General features: G+C 60.8%; 1 protein-coding gene across 3 annotated transcripts in view; it reads right to left on the reverse strand.

The window, feature by feature from the left end:
- Positions 1-134: 134 nt before the first annotated feature.
- VAC14 (VAC14 component of PIKFYVE complex) overlaps positions 135-14,404 on the reverse strand; it is a 116,572-nt gene continuing 102,302 nt past the window's right edge. The window contains exons 15-19 of one of the 3 annotated variants that reach the window (XR_004055391.1): positions 11,348-11,551; positions 9,861-9,979; positions 8,243-8,322; positions 5,531-5,681; positions 135-786 (exon numbers count right to left, since the gene is read on the reverse strand). Coding sequence is in view for 2 of the 3 variants with exons in the window: in XM_030924710.1 (XP_030780570.1) it covers positions 4,542-4,728; positions 5,531-5,681; positions 8,243-8,322; positions 9,861-9,979; positions 11,377-11,551 (712 nt within the window). In the remaining variant the exon portion in view is untranslated. Of the gene's footprint in view, positions 4,729-5,530; positions 5,682-8,242; positions 8,323-9,860; positions 9,980-11,347; positions 11,552-14,404 lie in introns of all 3 variants that reach the window. The other 2 variants (XM_030924710.1, XM_010382940.2) reach the window with 2 other exon arrangements.

Below are 14,404 nucleotides of genomic sequence, written 5' to 3' on the forward strand. Positions count from 1 at the left end.
CAGGTGAGTGCAGGGACCAGGCCCTGGGTCAGCCAGTACTCCTTGGGGCCATAATGAGACCCCATCTCCAGGACAGAGGGTGAGGCCCCCGGGCAACTGCAGATGTCAGCTGGGAAGGAGCAGGCCGGCTCGGGTTGAGGATTTTCTCTTATTTCTTTATTGGGGTGGGGGTGGGGTGCAACATTCAGATCTTTGTGCTGGTGCCTACGTGCATACAAGTACACACACACACACACACAGGTATGTGTTCACGTATGTATACATATACACACAAGGCCAGAGCTCTGGTGTGCTGGAGGAGAGGCAAGCTCTTTTTCCAAGAGGGTATTAGAAAGAGGTTGATTCCAGAGGATGAGTGGTGTCTGAGGCTGTAGCCCCCCACAGGGTGGGCAGCCAGCTCTGTGTGAATGCTAGGGTGCAGCTGACAGCGCTGAAGGCCTGAGGGCTGGACTCTGAGAGGAGCTTGGGCAGACAGAGCAGCCTCCGGCCCCAACAGTGCCCTGGGCTGGCAGTCAGGCCCAGCCCTGGTCCTGAGAGGCAGGTCCTTGAGCTCCTCGGGAGGGCGTGACAACCCTGAGTGCTTCATGGGACCACTCGGTGGGCCCTCCTCTCTGCCAGGCCTGTCAGAGGACGACCCTCCGGTCCAGGTGGTCCGCACGCCCGCTCCGCTGGTGCCGCACTTCCAGGTGCTTGTTCTGGACCTTCTCAAAGTGCTGCAGCAGCTCTGCGTAGTCGATGCTAGGGGAGTCGGCTTTCTGGGACTTGGGGGCTGCCTTTAGACTGTCTCTGGGAAGAGGGAGCAGAAATGCTCAGGGTCAGGGGATCGGCTCATGGAGGGGTTACTGCTGGAGGGCAGTGGGGTCAGGGGCAGAGCCACAGGCTGTGGGCTCAGCCTCTGGGCGTCTCAGGCCTGGCAACTCTTCCCTCACAGCCAGCCCCAGAGCTGGGAAGCCCTGGAACATCCCTGTCTTCTGCAGTTGGTGGGAACAGCCAACACTGCTGCTTGACTATTGCCCTCGGCCTGTGGGCTGGCGATGGCGCCCAGAGCAGGCATCGCATTGGGAAGCATTTCCTGTTTACGAGTGGCTCCCTTTGGGGTGAAAGCCAGGGCTCGCAGCCAGCCAGGAAGCCAGCTGGGGCCTGGAACAGGGTCGGGGGAGAAGGGGGAGGTGGCAGCTTGGCCCTTTCTCTGAGGCAGGGCTAGGACTGGGGAGAACGGGAACTGCTGAAGAGCCTCTGCTGGGCCCTCCACTTGGCAGGATATTTGTTTTTGAGTGTTGGGGCCCTGAGGCCTGCAGTCACTCACTGTCCCTGGGAGAAGGAAAGCCGGTCTCACCACTGGACATGCCTTCAGCTCCGCCATTCCTGTTGCTGCCCTCCTCTCCAGTTGCTCTGTACAGCAACACAGGTTGTGTATTGCACAGCTAGTGTGCATGATGCTCCCTATAATCGTGCAATTCGGTAGCCTTGCTGTCCTTGTCAAGCCCAGTGCTTAGCTTGCCCCTGGGGATGAGATCCCCTTGGGCTCCTGTCCCATTCCTACTCACCCTCCAGCAGTGTCTCATGAAACGTTCTGCTCCCTCCCTTTGGCCTCACTGGTTTGGAGGAGATGTGTGTGGGCTAGGAAGCATCTGTTTCCAGGCCCTGAGGCCTGGCGACCCTGGAAAGGGGTCTCGGGAAGATTGTGGGCTGCTCAGCTAAGCAGAGAATCCTGGGGCCCTTCAAGTTCATGAAAAGATGCCAATTGGTGGGGTGGGGGGTGGGGGGTGGGGGTGGCGTGCAGGCAGTGGCAGAGCACAGGAACTAGACAGACCTGGACCCAACCATAACTCCACCGCTTCCTAGCGGTGTGACTTGGGCATGTGACTGTTTCCTGGTCTGCAAAGCGAGGGCTACCTAAGGAGCGCCCTGGGGTGGCTGCCAAGATGCTTTGACACGATGTGTAAGAGCTTTGCCTGGTGTCCAGCCTCAGCTTAGGTACCTGGCAGGTGCCACTGTGGCTACAGTTCTGCCCCTTCAACGTGAGGCCAGCCGGGGCCCAGCAGCTTGAGGGTGGAAATAAAGGAGGCCATTTTGGGGGACACACAATGGAGCTCCCCCAAAATGAACTCTTGGCCATGAGTTCAGTCCAGCCTGACAGCCAGAGCCTGACAGTTGCCTCTGATGGCCCACCAGCCTGCTGGGCAGGACCGGGGCAGGCGGACTCTTCCCACAGTTGAGATGCCATCTGGGGCCTGGAGGCGGCCTCCTGCACCCCTGCTCAGCTCTGCCTGCCCACACCTGTTCCCTTCCCGCCTCCCTGCTGAAGATGCACCACCAGAAAACATCTTGGACGTGTCTTCGGCTGTGGCTGCTGCTTTTCTGGGCCTGGCGCTCCTGCCTCCCTAGCGGGGCTCGGCTGACGTTAGTTCAACAAAGATCAAAAGTAGCCGGGTGGGGCCCATTCTAGAGGGCCAGGCTGTGGGCAGTGTTCTAGGCTGTGGTTGCTCCTGGGAAGGGACCTCCCAGGTACAGTAACTCTGGCGCCCAGGTGCCACTGCTCCAAGAGAGCAGCCTGGACTTCTGAGGAGGCCAAGGGACACCCCGGAGCTTTTGCAACCCTAAGTCCAGGGTGTAGCCAGATGCTCCTCTAACCCACTTAGGCCAAGGCCACAGGTGTGACCCTAAAGTGTGTCTTCTGATGCTGGGCACCCATGGGTCTGCGCGTTGCTCTCCATGACACTCCTGGCAAGCCAAGGCCTTAGGTTAGGGAAGCTCAGGGGCTCTAGAGAGATGCTTTCAGCACTGGATGGCAAACCTGGGGAGACGGGCATCGGTGTGGCGGGAGTGGGAAGAGTGGGCCACATCTGCTCCCTGGGCCCTTAGGGTTGCAAGAAGTCCTGCTCCCTGTGATGGGCAGACCCTTCCTGGCCTGAGGTCTTGGGAGCAGGGTGGGCTGTGTCCCCAAGAGTGGGAGACACTGCCTGGGCTGCTGAGCACACAGGCCAGGCCCGTTCTCCCTGCCCCACCTAATGCGGATGGCCGTTCTCAGGCCCTGCACGTCCTCTGTAGGTTCATAACCATCCTCGGGCACCGAGGCTGAGGCCAGCCAGCCTGCAGCACAGTGTGGCCAGTCTAGGACTCAGGGCTGGCTCTCACTCCTGCCATCCCACCCATGCACCTGTCACCAGCTTTTTCTTAGAGGTTCCCTCCTGCCTCACTGAGGAGACAGTCCCTGGGGAGTGGCCCAGAAGCCAGCGGGTGGGGGAGCTGTGGTCCCCAGGGCCCTGATGGCGCCTGAAGCACACAGAACCAGGGATGGGCGAGGAGTGTACAAACTCCCCCAGCTGTTCCCAGCTCCAAGGCCTGCCCTGCAACTCGACCCTGTCTGCCAGCTGTCTGCCCCTCCCAGGGCTGGGACTGTCCGCAGCTCCTTCCCAGGGTGTGAGCTGTCTTCCGGGCCCCACCCTGCAATCTGACCCCTTCCCCAGCTGTTCAGAAGGCCCTTGGTGTGCCCACTGCTCCTGTGCCCCTATCTACGGTATCTCTTCCTAGGTCCTTACAAAGAAAGGCTGGGGACCCAGGGCATTGAAGGCTAGGGGGTGCCTCACACACCCATTTAGTCCAAGTATGCATTTACTGACCAAGTAACCAAGAGCCCAGAGAGGGCACTGGGCTTGCTGGAGGTCACACAGCAAATCCATGGCAGAGCTCACACCAGATCCTACTCTAGGCCTGCAAACCATGCACTGACCCTCAGAATCTTCTACCCAGACGCCTCAACCCCTTGGCTCAGGACTTCCCTGACTGACCGTGGGAGATTCTGAGGAAAGCCTAATTTTCCCAGCTGCCCTCTGCAAACTTGTTCTACCCTGGTTTGAGGAGTATGATTGCTCTGAGCCTCCACTCCCCTCCCAAGACGAGATCAGCATGCAGAACCCTGGGAGACGCGGGGCTGGGTCCCTGGCCAGGAGGCCTCCCAGGAAGGCAGGCTGGTTCCCACAGGGAGACTGGAGGTCACAGGGAAGCAGCCCTTCCTGCCTTCTCCCTGCTTCCAGCTGCCCCTTCCCCTCCCGCGTGCCTGCCAGGGTGACCCTAACACTATGGGGTGTTGGAAGGGACAAGGTGAAGGCTGGGCCAGCGAGGCCCGGTGTGGATTCTGGGCCTCTCTTGGAGTCTCTTGGGAGCTGACAGGACTCTGGCCCCAGGAACCCACATGCGTGCCCCCCTCCGTGGCTGACCCCGCTCCCCTGGGGACACTGCATCAGGTACTGTCTCCTGGGGACCACCTGGTGGCACCCCGAGCAGCTGGGGTGGCAGCCAGCTCAAGGCCTAGTCCTGCCACTGCAGGGCACTGCCTTCTGGGGAAACGGGGCAGGGAAGGCAGGAGCTGTCTTGGTGGGGGCCGCACTCTCTGGGGGTTCAGCCTCTCCAGCTGGTCTGGGGCAGACAGCCTATCAGGTGCACCACACTCAGTCACCGGAGGGCCAGTCTGGGTGGGAGGGACAGTGGGAGCCAAAGCCAGCAGTGTGGAGCGCACAGAGGCTCCAGGCAGGCCTGTCTCAAGGCTGCCTGTGTCCATCGCAAGGGCAAGCACCCGAGGCCCTTTGCTGGAGCAAGGCGCCAGGCCTGCTGAGTGGCTCTAACAGCCTGGGAGGGAATTCTAGACACACAGGGCATCTGATGCAAGCTGGGCGCGCTCCATTCAGCGTAAATCTTCTCAGTGGCTCTGCTGGTTTCCATGGCGACCTGACAAGTGAAATTTTCCATCTCGGATGCCAAATGCCTGTGGATGAGGCAAAGCCTCCAAGGGTTACCAAATATAGACACGGCCCTACAGACTCTGGGGTAGGGGCCAGCCATGGGTTCAGGGTGGGAGCCCGCAGCCCTCTGACCAGAGGCTGCCAAGTCGGGCATCTTCTCGGTGGAGGGGTGCCTAGGACCTGTTCCTTCCACGGGCAAGACCTGAGCAGGGGAGCCTTGAGTGCGCTCCTGCCTCCCACCCCACCCAGGAGGTGGTTGAGAAGGTCCTAGCAATGATGGGGTCTCCCAGTGACCCAGGGTTGAGCCTCTGCCACAGACAGGGTGGGGAGAGGGGCTATGTGAGGCCTGGGAGGTGCCCAGGACAGGCTCCTCCCTCGCTCGATGGCCACTGGGGCCCCCATCTCTTAAGCTGGGGCAGGAACTCCTTCCCCTGCCTGGAGTTGCTCTTCAGGGTCCTTTGTCTGGGTAACTCCAGATGCCCTCAGAGTTTTTAGATTTTTGCATAGCCTCACTGAGCTGGACCCTGATTGCCTGGAAGTGTTGCTACTCCCGGCCATCGTGCGAACGCTCCCAGAATCCCTCGCTCAGTGCTCTGATGTGGAACACAAAAGGCCAAGGGGCAAGTGGCTGCGGGGGCGGGGATGGTGGCCACAGTGAAAAAAGGGGTGGGATGCTGAAGTGAGGGAGGCCTCAGCAGTCCCCGCTACGGCCCTTCCTCACCAGGCTCCTCTGGACCTGTCCCTGCTCGGGGGCGGGGCGGGGGCAGCAGTCCCCAGCCAGCACTCACTCGGTCTGCAGCAGCTCGGGGTTGGGCACACACTGGAGCCGGTGTGAGAGCAGCTGGAAGGCGCTGCTTTGCGGCAGGAGCATGAGCAGGCCGTAGAGGGCCTTGATCAGGTAGGGGTTGTTCTTCACGTCCAGCAGCTGCAGGCGCAGATCTGGGGTGGGCAGAGGGCAGGGTTCAGGGACCTGGCACTGCTCTGGGACATGCCCAGCCCATACTCCCTGCCTCCAACTGGCCAGGACCACAGGGACCTGGTGCCATGACACCCACAGCCCAAGGACCCAGCTGTGTGGGCCCAGCCAGGTGGCCGTGGCTTCCAGCGAGTCAGGGGCTCCTTCACAGCCCGTCGCGCTGCTCCCGCCTCCCCCAGGAGTGTCCTAGCAGTTTCCATGATCTCATCTTCCTTTCTACCTGCCCACCTGCCTGTCTGATCTTTCCAACAGTCATCTCAGCCCGACAACCCCGAGATGCGCTGTGGGGCCTGGTCTGTTCCCCGCCCCCTGCTCAGCTGCCTCCCTGGTGATATGAGGGCTTGGGGCCCGTAGTGTAACAGATTCTCCAGTCGGCTCCGCACGTGCCAGCACGGGAGAGCTATAAATAGGGTGTGCTGGAGAGAAAGACGGTGGATTAGGACAGTTTTAAGAGAGGGCAGGATGGAAAAACACTTTTGTGTGTAGCGACACACACCAAAGCCCCGGAGTGTCTGGAAGGTGCTTCTCGGGCTCTGGCTCACATGCCAGCCCTGCCACCACCCTGCCAGGTGGAAAGAGACACACCCGGGGGCTGTACAGCACTCATTCCAGCCCAAGCTGCAGCACAGAGCCCGCTAATGGCTGGCTGTACCACAAGGCAGTCCCAGCTTCCCCAAGGCGCACAGGGGAGGCGGGATTGGAAATGGGCTCACTTCTCTCCTGCGAGCCTCTCCAGGAGAATCACTGGCTTCTACTTTCTTGTGTCCCTAGGCCCAGGCCAGGCATTGTTTGTGGAGGATGTGCCATGTGCTTTGGGAAAGGGGCTATGTCACCCTGGCAGCCGCCACACAGGGGGTCCCGCTGACACAGGGAGCCTGAGCAACCAGGCCTTAGGGCCAGGGTGTCGGTGAGCAGGGAGCAGAGGAATGGAGGCCTCCTGGCGCCCTCCAGAGGAGACCCCACCACCACTGTCCCAGGCCTGGCTGCCCAGCAGAAGCACGAGCCTGTTTCCAGTCCTTTCTTCCCTTTGGGCCTTGGGGAAGCGGGCACTGCCTGTGGCCAAACCAGCCACCTCTAGGATCCAGGTGACTCAGGGCTGGGACGGTGTTGGGCGAGACCAGGGTGTATCTCTGCTGTTACCCTGCCCCAGCAAAGCCCTGGGCTTGAGGAGAAGGTGCTTGGAGTTCCTCCAGGGTCAGGGAGGGAGGGCAGTCATCCCAGGGATGCTTCTGGAATGCCAAGAATGTACAACTGGAGAGTTGAGTCAGGACAGACCAACAGCGGGAGCAGGGTCTTTTTAGGACCTGACCTCAGGTGGCCGCGTAGGTGCCTGTGTCCCTGGGAGGCCCTCGAGGAAGTGAAATGTCAGGCTGGGCACACTTGGGACAGGCTTTAGTGCACTCTGCGGAGAGCAGGGTCTCCCTCCTGCCCTTCTGTCTCCAGGGCATCAGTTCCCATGGCACCCTGCTGCTTGACGAGGCTGCCCTTTGAAGGGGGCTCAGGAGGGGATGGGAACAGGTGTTCTTCAGCCCCTGCATTCAATTTGGGCTCCAGGGCTCAGGCTGATAGGCTTAGGCTGGGCGAGTCAGAGACGCTGCCAGAGAGTACGAGAGGCCCGGGCGGTCAGCTTGGCAGGGAAGGTGGGCACCAGCAGGGTGGCCGCCTGGCTTCTCTGCACATTATAAATACACGAGCGTCATTCAAAGTGTGTATGTCGAGGCGCCGAGAGCTGTGCTCGCCCCAGCCAGCTGCCACTTTTGCACATTCAGCCTGAGTGTTACTAAGCAGGCAGCTCCTGCCCACTGGCTCCCAGCAAATGCCAACTCTTCTTTCAGGGAGGTGCAGGCATGGCCCTTGGGCCAACAGGAGCACCTGCAGAGGGACCCTGGGGGACCCACGACTTCAGAGAGCCAGGGCAGAGGCAGCAGGCTCGGAGGGGTGGCTGGGGTAGCCCAGGGGCCTGGTATCAGCCTTCAAGGGGGTTCTGCTGTCAGTGCTGGCTCATGTCCATGAGACTCACCTTGAGGGATACAGGCAGTACCCAGGTTCTGATGGCACATGCCCCAGCCCTGCTCTGGCTGGCCTTGCAGGCCTATCATCCCAGTCTTTATTTTTTTATTTTTCTGAGACAGGGTCTCGCTCTGTCGCCCAGGCTGGAGTGCAGTGGTGCAGTCACAGATCACTGCAGTCTCCATGTCCTTGGCTCAAATGATCCTCCCACCTCAGCCTTCTGAGTAGCGGTGACTATAGGCATGCACTATCATGCCTGGCTAATTTTTTAAAAATTTTGTAGAGATGAGATCTCACTATGGTGCCCACGCTGGTCTCAAACTCCTGCCCTTAAGAGATGCTCTAGCCTCAGCCTCCCAAAGTGCTGGGACTCAACAATCCAGAAGCTTCCCTGGGGTGACTGCTCTTCCTCCCTCCCCAGCCAAAAGAGACCAACTGGAGCTTGGCTCCACCCACCCCACTCCAGGCCAGCCTTGGGCTCATGGTGTGAGGCGTGGTGGGAGGTGGTTCTTACACGTGAAGATGGGACACTCGATCAGCTGCACCAGCTTGTCCACCTCTGCAAGGAAGTCCACGGTGACCTCCAGGTCCCCACTGAGTGTGCAGTCAAGGAAAGTCTGGCTGCTGGGCCAGCACAGCCGCAGCTCAGAGCACCATGCGCCCTCCCCACCTGCGCCTGGCTTCCTGTGCACAGAGCCTGGTTCTGGTGAAGCACCATTTGGCGCACAAAGGACACCAGTCTCTTCTCCTCTCCTCGCCTTTCTGTCCTAAATGGAAACCCCCTGTTCGGGAGTTCCAGGTTCTGCTCCAGCAGCTGTCTCCTCTGCACCCTCCTGGGCTGGGAGAGGCTCTTATCACAGCGCTGCAGCCCACTAGGGGAGGGATGCGCAGGAAGGGTTCTCTCCTTTCCCGCCAGCAGGGCTTCACCAGGGCTGCAGCAGGCTTGCGGCGCTGGGCAGTGGCCCGCCAGTCTCTGGGTCACAGAAGTGGCTGAGAGGAGCAAATCCAGGTTGTAGAAGGTAAGCAGGCACACCGTGGGGAGCCAGGCAGGGCCACACCTAGCCCTCCACTGAGGCACCTCCTGGCCCCTTCTTCCTGACTCCCAACTCCTGGCTGGTCATGTTGCCTTCCAAACGGCACTCCAATCCTGGCTTACATGTCAGGCACCTACGGATGGGGCTAGTTTCCTTCTTGGTGTTTTAAAAAAAATCTGGCCAGGCATGGTGGCTCACACCTGTAATCCCAGCACTTCGGGAGGCCGAGGTGGGCAGATCACTTGAGGTCAGGAGTTTGAGACCAGCCTGGCCAATTTGGTGAGACCCTATCTCTACTAAAAATACAAAAATTAGCCGGGCATGGTGGTGAACGCCTGTAATCCCAGCTACTTGGGAGGCTGAGGCAGGAGAATCACTTAAACCTGGGAGGCGGAGGTTGCAGTGGGCCAAGATCACTCCACTGCACTCCAACTTGGGTGACAGAGCGAGACTACTGTCTCAAAAAACAAAACAAAACATCTAACCCTGGATGCCTTTTGAGGAGCGCGGTGCTGAGGTGAGCATTGGTGCCTCCTGTTTCCGAGGCCTCCGCCCAGCCTGCTTCTCCCAGCGTGCCAGCGTGTCATCCTCAAGCCTGTCAGGCTCTAGCTCTGTGGCCCCCGAAGGCCCACGCCTGGGCTGAAGCCTGCAGGCTCACCCAGCCGTCCAGCTATATTTCCAGCTCCAGGCCTTCTCCCCTACCCCCACACCAGGCCCAGGAGGAACTGCAATGAGCAGAGGGCAGCCACCTTCTCCCAGGGGCAGGAGCTGGGGTTCTCTCTTACCCCAGCAAGATAGCCCAGCATCACCTGCTGGCACCCGCCGGGCCGGGCCTCCTCAGTCCCAATCCCAACCCACAGGGTTTCTCCCGGGCCAGCTCCCCTCCAGGAGCCCCTCTTTGCTGCCAACCTCGCTCTCCCAAATACATCCCTCCCCTCCCAGTGTCCTGGTGGCCCTGATGTCACAAGCCCTGAGACTGAGTGGAGGGGTGGGGACAGGAGCATGGCACTTGGGCCCGCCTGTTGGGTGGAAAGGGGGCAGCCGGCCCCTTCCTGCCCCTCAGTGGCCCAACCCCAACCACAGCGAGAGGAAGGATACAACTTCTGGATGAGGTCATAGGCATGCCGGTAGTTCTGGGTGAGGAAGCAGAGGGACACCGTGGTGACTGGGTTGTGGCACCAGGAGCGGTACAGGCAGCAGAACAGGTTCTGGCTCTCCTGTAGGGGAAGAGGTGTGAGCCGTGAGGAGAACCCCGCTCCTTGCCCCCTCCCGGTCCATGTGGGGACCTGAGGGAAGGGCCACAGGTCTAAGACCCAGGGGTCTTCGGTCGGGGGCAGCCGGAGCCAGCTTAGCACTCTGGCTGCTGGGCATCCCGGCTGGGAACGAGCCGTCACAAAGGAAACGCTGACAGCTCCTCCGCAGACCCTGTCATTACCTCCCAGTCCCAGAGTTGTGTGGTGGCTGCGAGGGCCTGGCTGGGAGTGGCTGTCCTTTGTGTTGGCACGTCTGCCCTCGGCAAAATCACAGTCATTGTCCCCTACTCCCTGCCCCCCTCCAGAACTCTGTGGTCCCAGAGCCCCATGGGGCTGGGAGGGCGACGGGGGAGTGGGCAGGGAAGGGAGGAAGCACACTAAAATGCCATCTCCTCCCCACCTCTGCAGGCCACCTCCAACACTTGGAAACCACCCAGGAACCCAGCCCACACTCGGGGGAGCCCCTGCCCCTGAGGAAAATTCTTAAGGCCTCTGCGAATGTCTGGAAGGAACCACAGGAGGGAGGCAGGGCTGTGGCCTGGATCGTGCAGAGCCACTTGGCCCCAGATGCCCCCGGACATGGGCCTGGATATCCCCGAGGCTCCTGGGGAGGGTGCAAGCAGGGTCTGAGCCGGCAGGGGGCCTGGGAAATGAAACCCCTGGAGTCCCTGCCTCCAGGACAGCACTTGTTCCTGCACGGCCTCTGTAGCCACCACCCTCAGCCAGGACATGAGAGGCCTGGGACCCGCATCTCTCCTTGTTCATAGGGGAGTGAGACTGAGTGTCCTTTCTGCTCTCTCGGACCAGTCGTTGGCGCATCCTCATCCAGAGCCTGGGACGGATGGGCAGCAAACTTGACACCCTGGCTTATGACAGGTGCCTTAGGAGCCAGATGTGCCCAGCTGTGGGAGAGAGGGGCCAGGCCAAGGAGGGCGAGAAGAGCAGTTAACCCCTGATTCACCAGCAAGGTTATAACCTAGAGCCTGGCCCTGAGAAGGTAGCACTGACCAGCGGGGTAGGCCCACAGCCAGCAGAGCCTCTGTTTTCAAGGGGGCAGTGCCTGGAGTGGGACTGGGGTGTCAACCATTGGAAAAGGCAGGGCTGTTGGGGGGTCAGGAGGGACACATGGACCCTTCTGTGGGCAGAGACCTCAGTGCGGGTGACATGACACACCTGTGGTTAGTGCTGTGTGCAGCCACTCACCCAGGATCCCTATTTCCCAACGGACCAGGGGAGGTCTCGATTTCAACCCCATCTTCTCCCTGACAGCCTCCTGGGGCCAGCCGAGGGGCGGGCTGACACACGGTATGCCCCCGGCATGCAGGAGCACACCTGAGGACGGAGTCATGGACGCAGCCTACCAGGGTCTTCAGGTCCTTCAGCTGGTTCCTTAGCTGGAAGAGCTCTGTGGAGGTCAGCAGGATGGTGTTGAGGGCATGGACCATGGTCGAGGCGAACTTGAGGTCCTCCTCCCGCAGCAGGATGTCTGCCATCGAGTGGAAGATGTTCTCCGCGTTCAACAGGAGGCACAGCTGCCTGGAGAGCAGGCAGAGTGGGGTCAGGGCGCAGGACGAACTGCGTCTCAGCCTGGGAGGCCTCCTCGCGGTTTTGCAGCGTTCTGGGGAAATCTGCCCTTTCCCGAGGCCGGTGTAGAGCCATGACTCTGAGGCCTGTGGTTGCGGGGGGGCGGGGAAGGGTGGGGGGAATGCTGCACCTGCCTCCAGGCTTCCCAGCACTGCCTACCTGGGCCTAGCCATGCCAGGGTGCCCCACGCTATACTAATCCCTGGGCACAAAAGAAACAGCTGGGCCTCCAAAATAGTCCCTGGGACCCCGTCACCTTCCTGAACTCCCACATGCTTGGGCAATGCCTGCCACCCCAGGCCAAGACACGGCTGTCCCCCGCTGGGCTTTCTTCTCTTGCTAGAGCTCATCTTCATCCGGCCAACTCTCCACACATCAGTCACCGGTTTACTGCCCCACTCCTCCTCCTGGAAGCCCCCGAGGTCAGGGATTTGTGCTGTTCGGGCTGTGCCCCTGGCCTGGAGCACAGATCCATGTGGGAGGAGCCTTATGACCCTGAGGTTTTCTTCACTGTACGGCTGGAGAAACTCTGATGAAGTGACTTGACCAAGGTCGCGGAGTCACTTAGGGCCAGAGCCCAGCTCGCTGGTCCCTGGGCCATGACCCCTTTCCCATCTCTTGTCTAGTAAGAGTCATTCAGTGCTAAGGATTGGACTTTGTGAGAGGAGCCTCCCCATTATACAAAAGGGAAAAACCGAACCCAGAGGAGGAAAGCAGATTCCCCAGGGTCCCTGGGCCAGATGACACCAGCAGTGAGAAGTGGGTGGTGAGGACAGGCTTGGAGGAATCTGCGCTGCTTCTCCACGTGCCCTTGGAGGCCTGGCCTGCAGGGGAAGGGCGCCTGGGCAATGCTTCCCAGCTGGAGTCCCAGGGATTTGGGAGTTTCCCAAAACAGCATGATGCAGGCAAGATGGGGCAGGAGTGGGGTGGCTGGTGAGAGGGTGGTGTGCAGCACTGTGCTTCCTGACTGCTGGGCTGGCGGCAGCATGGCACCCCTGTCCACACCACCTCCCATCTAGGGCTGAGCTCTGGAGCCTGACGCCGCATCCCGTCTCCAGGGAAGCATCACCACAGGTCCCACATGGCGTTGGAGGCCCCGAGGTCTCAGGTGCTCAGTGAGGTGAGCCACATTTCTTGGTGGGAGGCCTGAAACACCTCCATCTCCTCCCAGGTCGCTGGACTCAGCCTCCGCTCTGCATGACCTGGGCCCAGCTTCCCGAATGCCCCTGAATGCCAGCCACGGCTCTGGGGCCAGACTGGAGAAGATTCCTCCCCACCCCCAGCCCCAAAGGAACCCCAGATTATTTGGTAACAAAGAGGCCAGACCACAAAGTGCAAACAGTAGGCAGGCCGTTCCAGCCTACCCTGGCTGGAGCCTGCAGGCCTGGGCAAGAAACCACGAGAAACAGAAACAAGCGGCGCAGGGAGGGGGTGGCGGCTGCATGAGTGAGGGCCGCTTCATCTTCCTGCACATGCCACCAGGACCCTGCCGTGCCGGGGGCTCCCCCGGGGTTAGGTGGGAGGTGAAGGCCTCAGCCAGGTGTCCCCAACTACCAGGAGTGTGATCTTAATGTCTCTGCACAATTTCTCCACTTTAATTAGGGGCAATACCTATCTGTGAAATAGGGGGAAGTTCTCAGAGGGCAGCCTGAGGACGAGGAACGCAGACGAGGAACAAGCCATGTAAGGCCAGTGTGTGGGACACGGTACCACAGGGGCCACAGCTCCTCTGGGGAGCTGCTGGCCGCAGAGGGAAAGCCCAGCCAGGCAGCCTCAAGCCAAAGGCCAGGAGGTGGCGGCCCCGCTGTAGAGCCCAGACAGTGCTTCCCGGCCCCTCCCGGTCCCCCAACCCCTCCACGAGCCCTGTCTCCACGGCTGTGGGACAGAAATGTTCCAGAAGGGCAGGCACAGGAGGAAGGGGGGCGTTCTGACAAATGGTCACAAGTGCCCATCGCCGGCAGCTGGTGCCGTCTCCATGACAGAGGCCAACAGCTGAGCCGCTGCCAGGCAGCGCTCTCCAGGGATCCAGGCCGGCAGACGGGACCTGTGGCAGCGGAAGGCAGGGTGGCGCCCACGTGAGGGCAGGCTGAGGAGGGTGTGGAGGGAGGGATGGACGAGGGGCTGGTGGTGAGGAGAAGCTGCGCCTCCCGGTGGTCTGTGGTCCCCATCGGTGACTCCCACACGTGCCCTCCACCCTGAGCCCCCGCTGGGCTCTAGATGGAACAGCTGCTTGCCTGGTGGAAGGCCCTGCCTGGCCACCTAGCAGGCATTTCAAACCTCGCTGGGCTACAACCAACCCTTGGTGTCCCCATGGACTTGCCACCCCCCTCCTCATCTCAGTAAATGGTGGCATTGCCCACCCAGCTGCTCAGGCCCAAACCACGAGTCATCCTGACTCCCAGTCCCTCTGTTGGGTCCACTGGCAGGTATGGGGGCCTTACCCTGGGAGCACATCCTACACGGCCACCCTGCCCCACACCCGCCCCCATGCCTAGGGGGCTGTCAGTATCACCTGCCTGGTCCATCTCCCCATGTCTCAGGATCTGCCTCCTGCTGCTTCTCCTGCCCCCACAGTCCACCCTCCACACACCAACTGGACAATCCTAAAGCATGCCCACCAGAGCACGCCCCTCCCTGCTGGGATTGGCTAGTGGCTTCCTCCTGGATCTGAAACAAACCCAGCCCCTCACCTCTGCCTACAGGGTCTCACACCTCTCACTGGTTCCTCTCCAGCCTCCCTCTTCTGTCCCTCCTCCACTGATGGTGTTGTAGCCTCTTGGGTTTTTCGGTTCCTGACCTCGCCAAG

The sequence above is a fragment of the Rhinopithecus roxellana genome, chromosome 20, assembly GCF_007565055.1.
Source record: "Rhinopithecus roxellana isolate Shanxi Qingling chromosome 20, ASM756505v1, whole genome shotgun sequence".
Classification (NCBI taxonomy): domain Eukaryota; kingdom Metazoa; phylum Chordata; class Mammalia; order Primates; family Cercopithecidae; genus Rhinopithecus; species Rhinopithecus roxellana.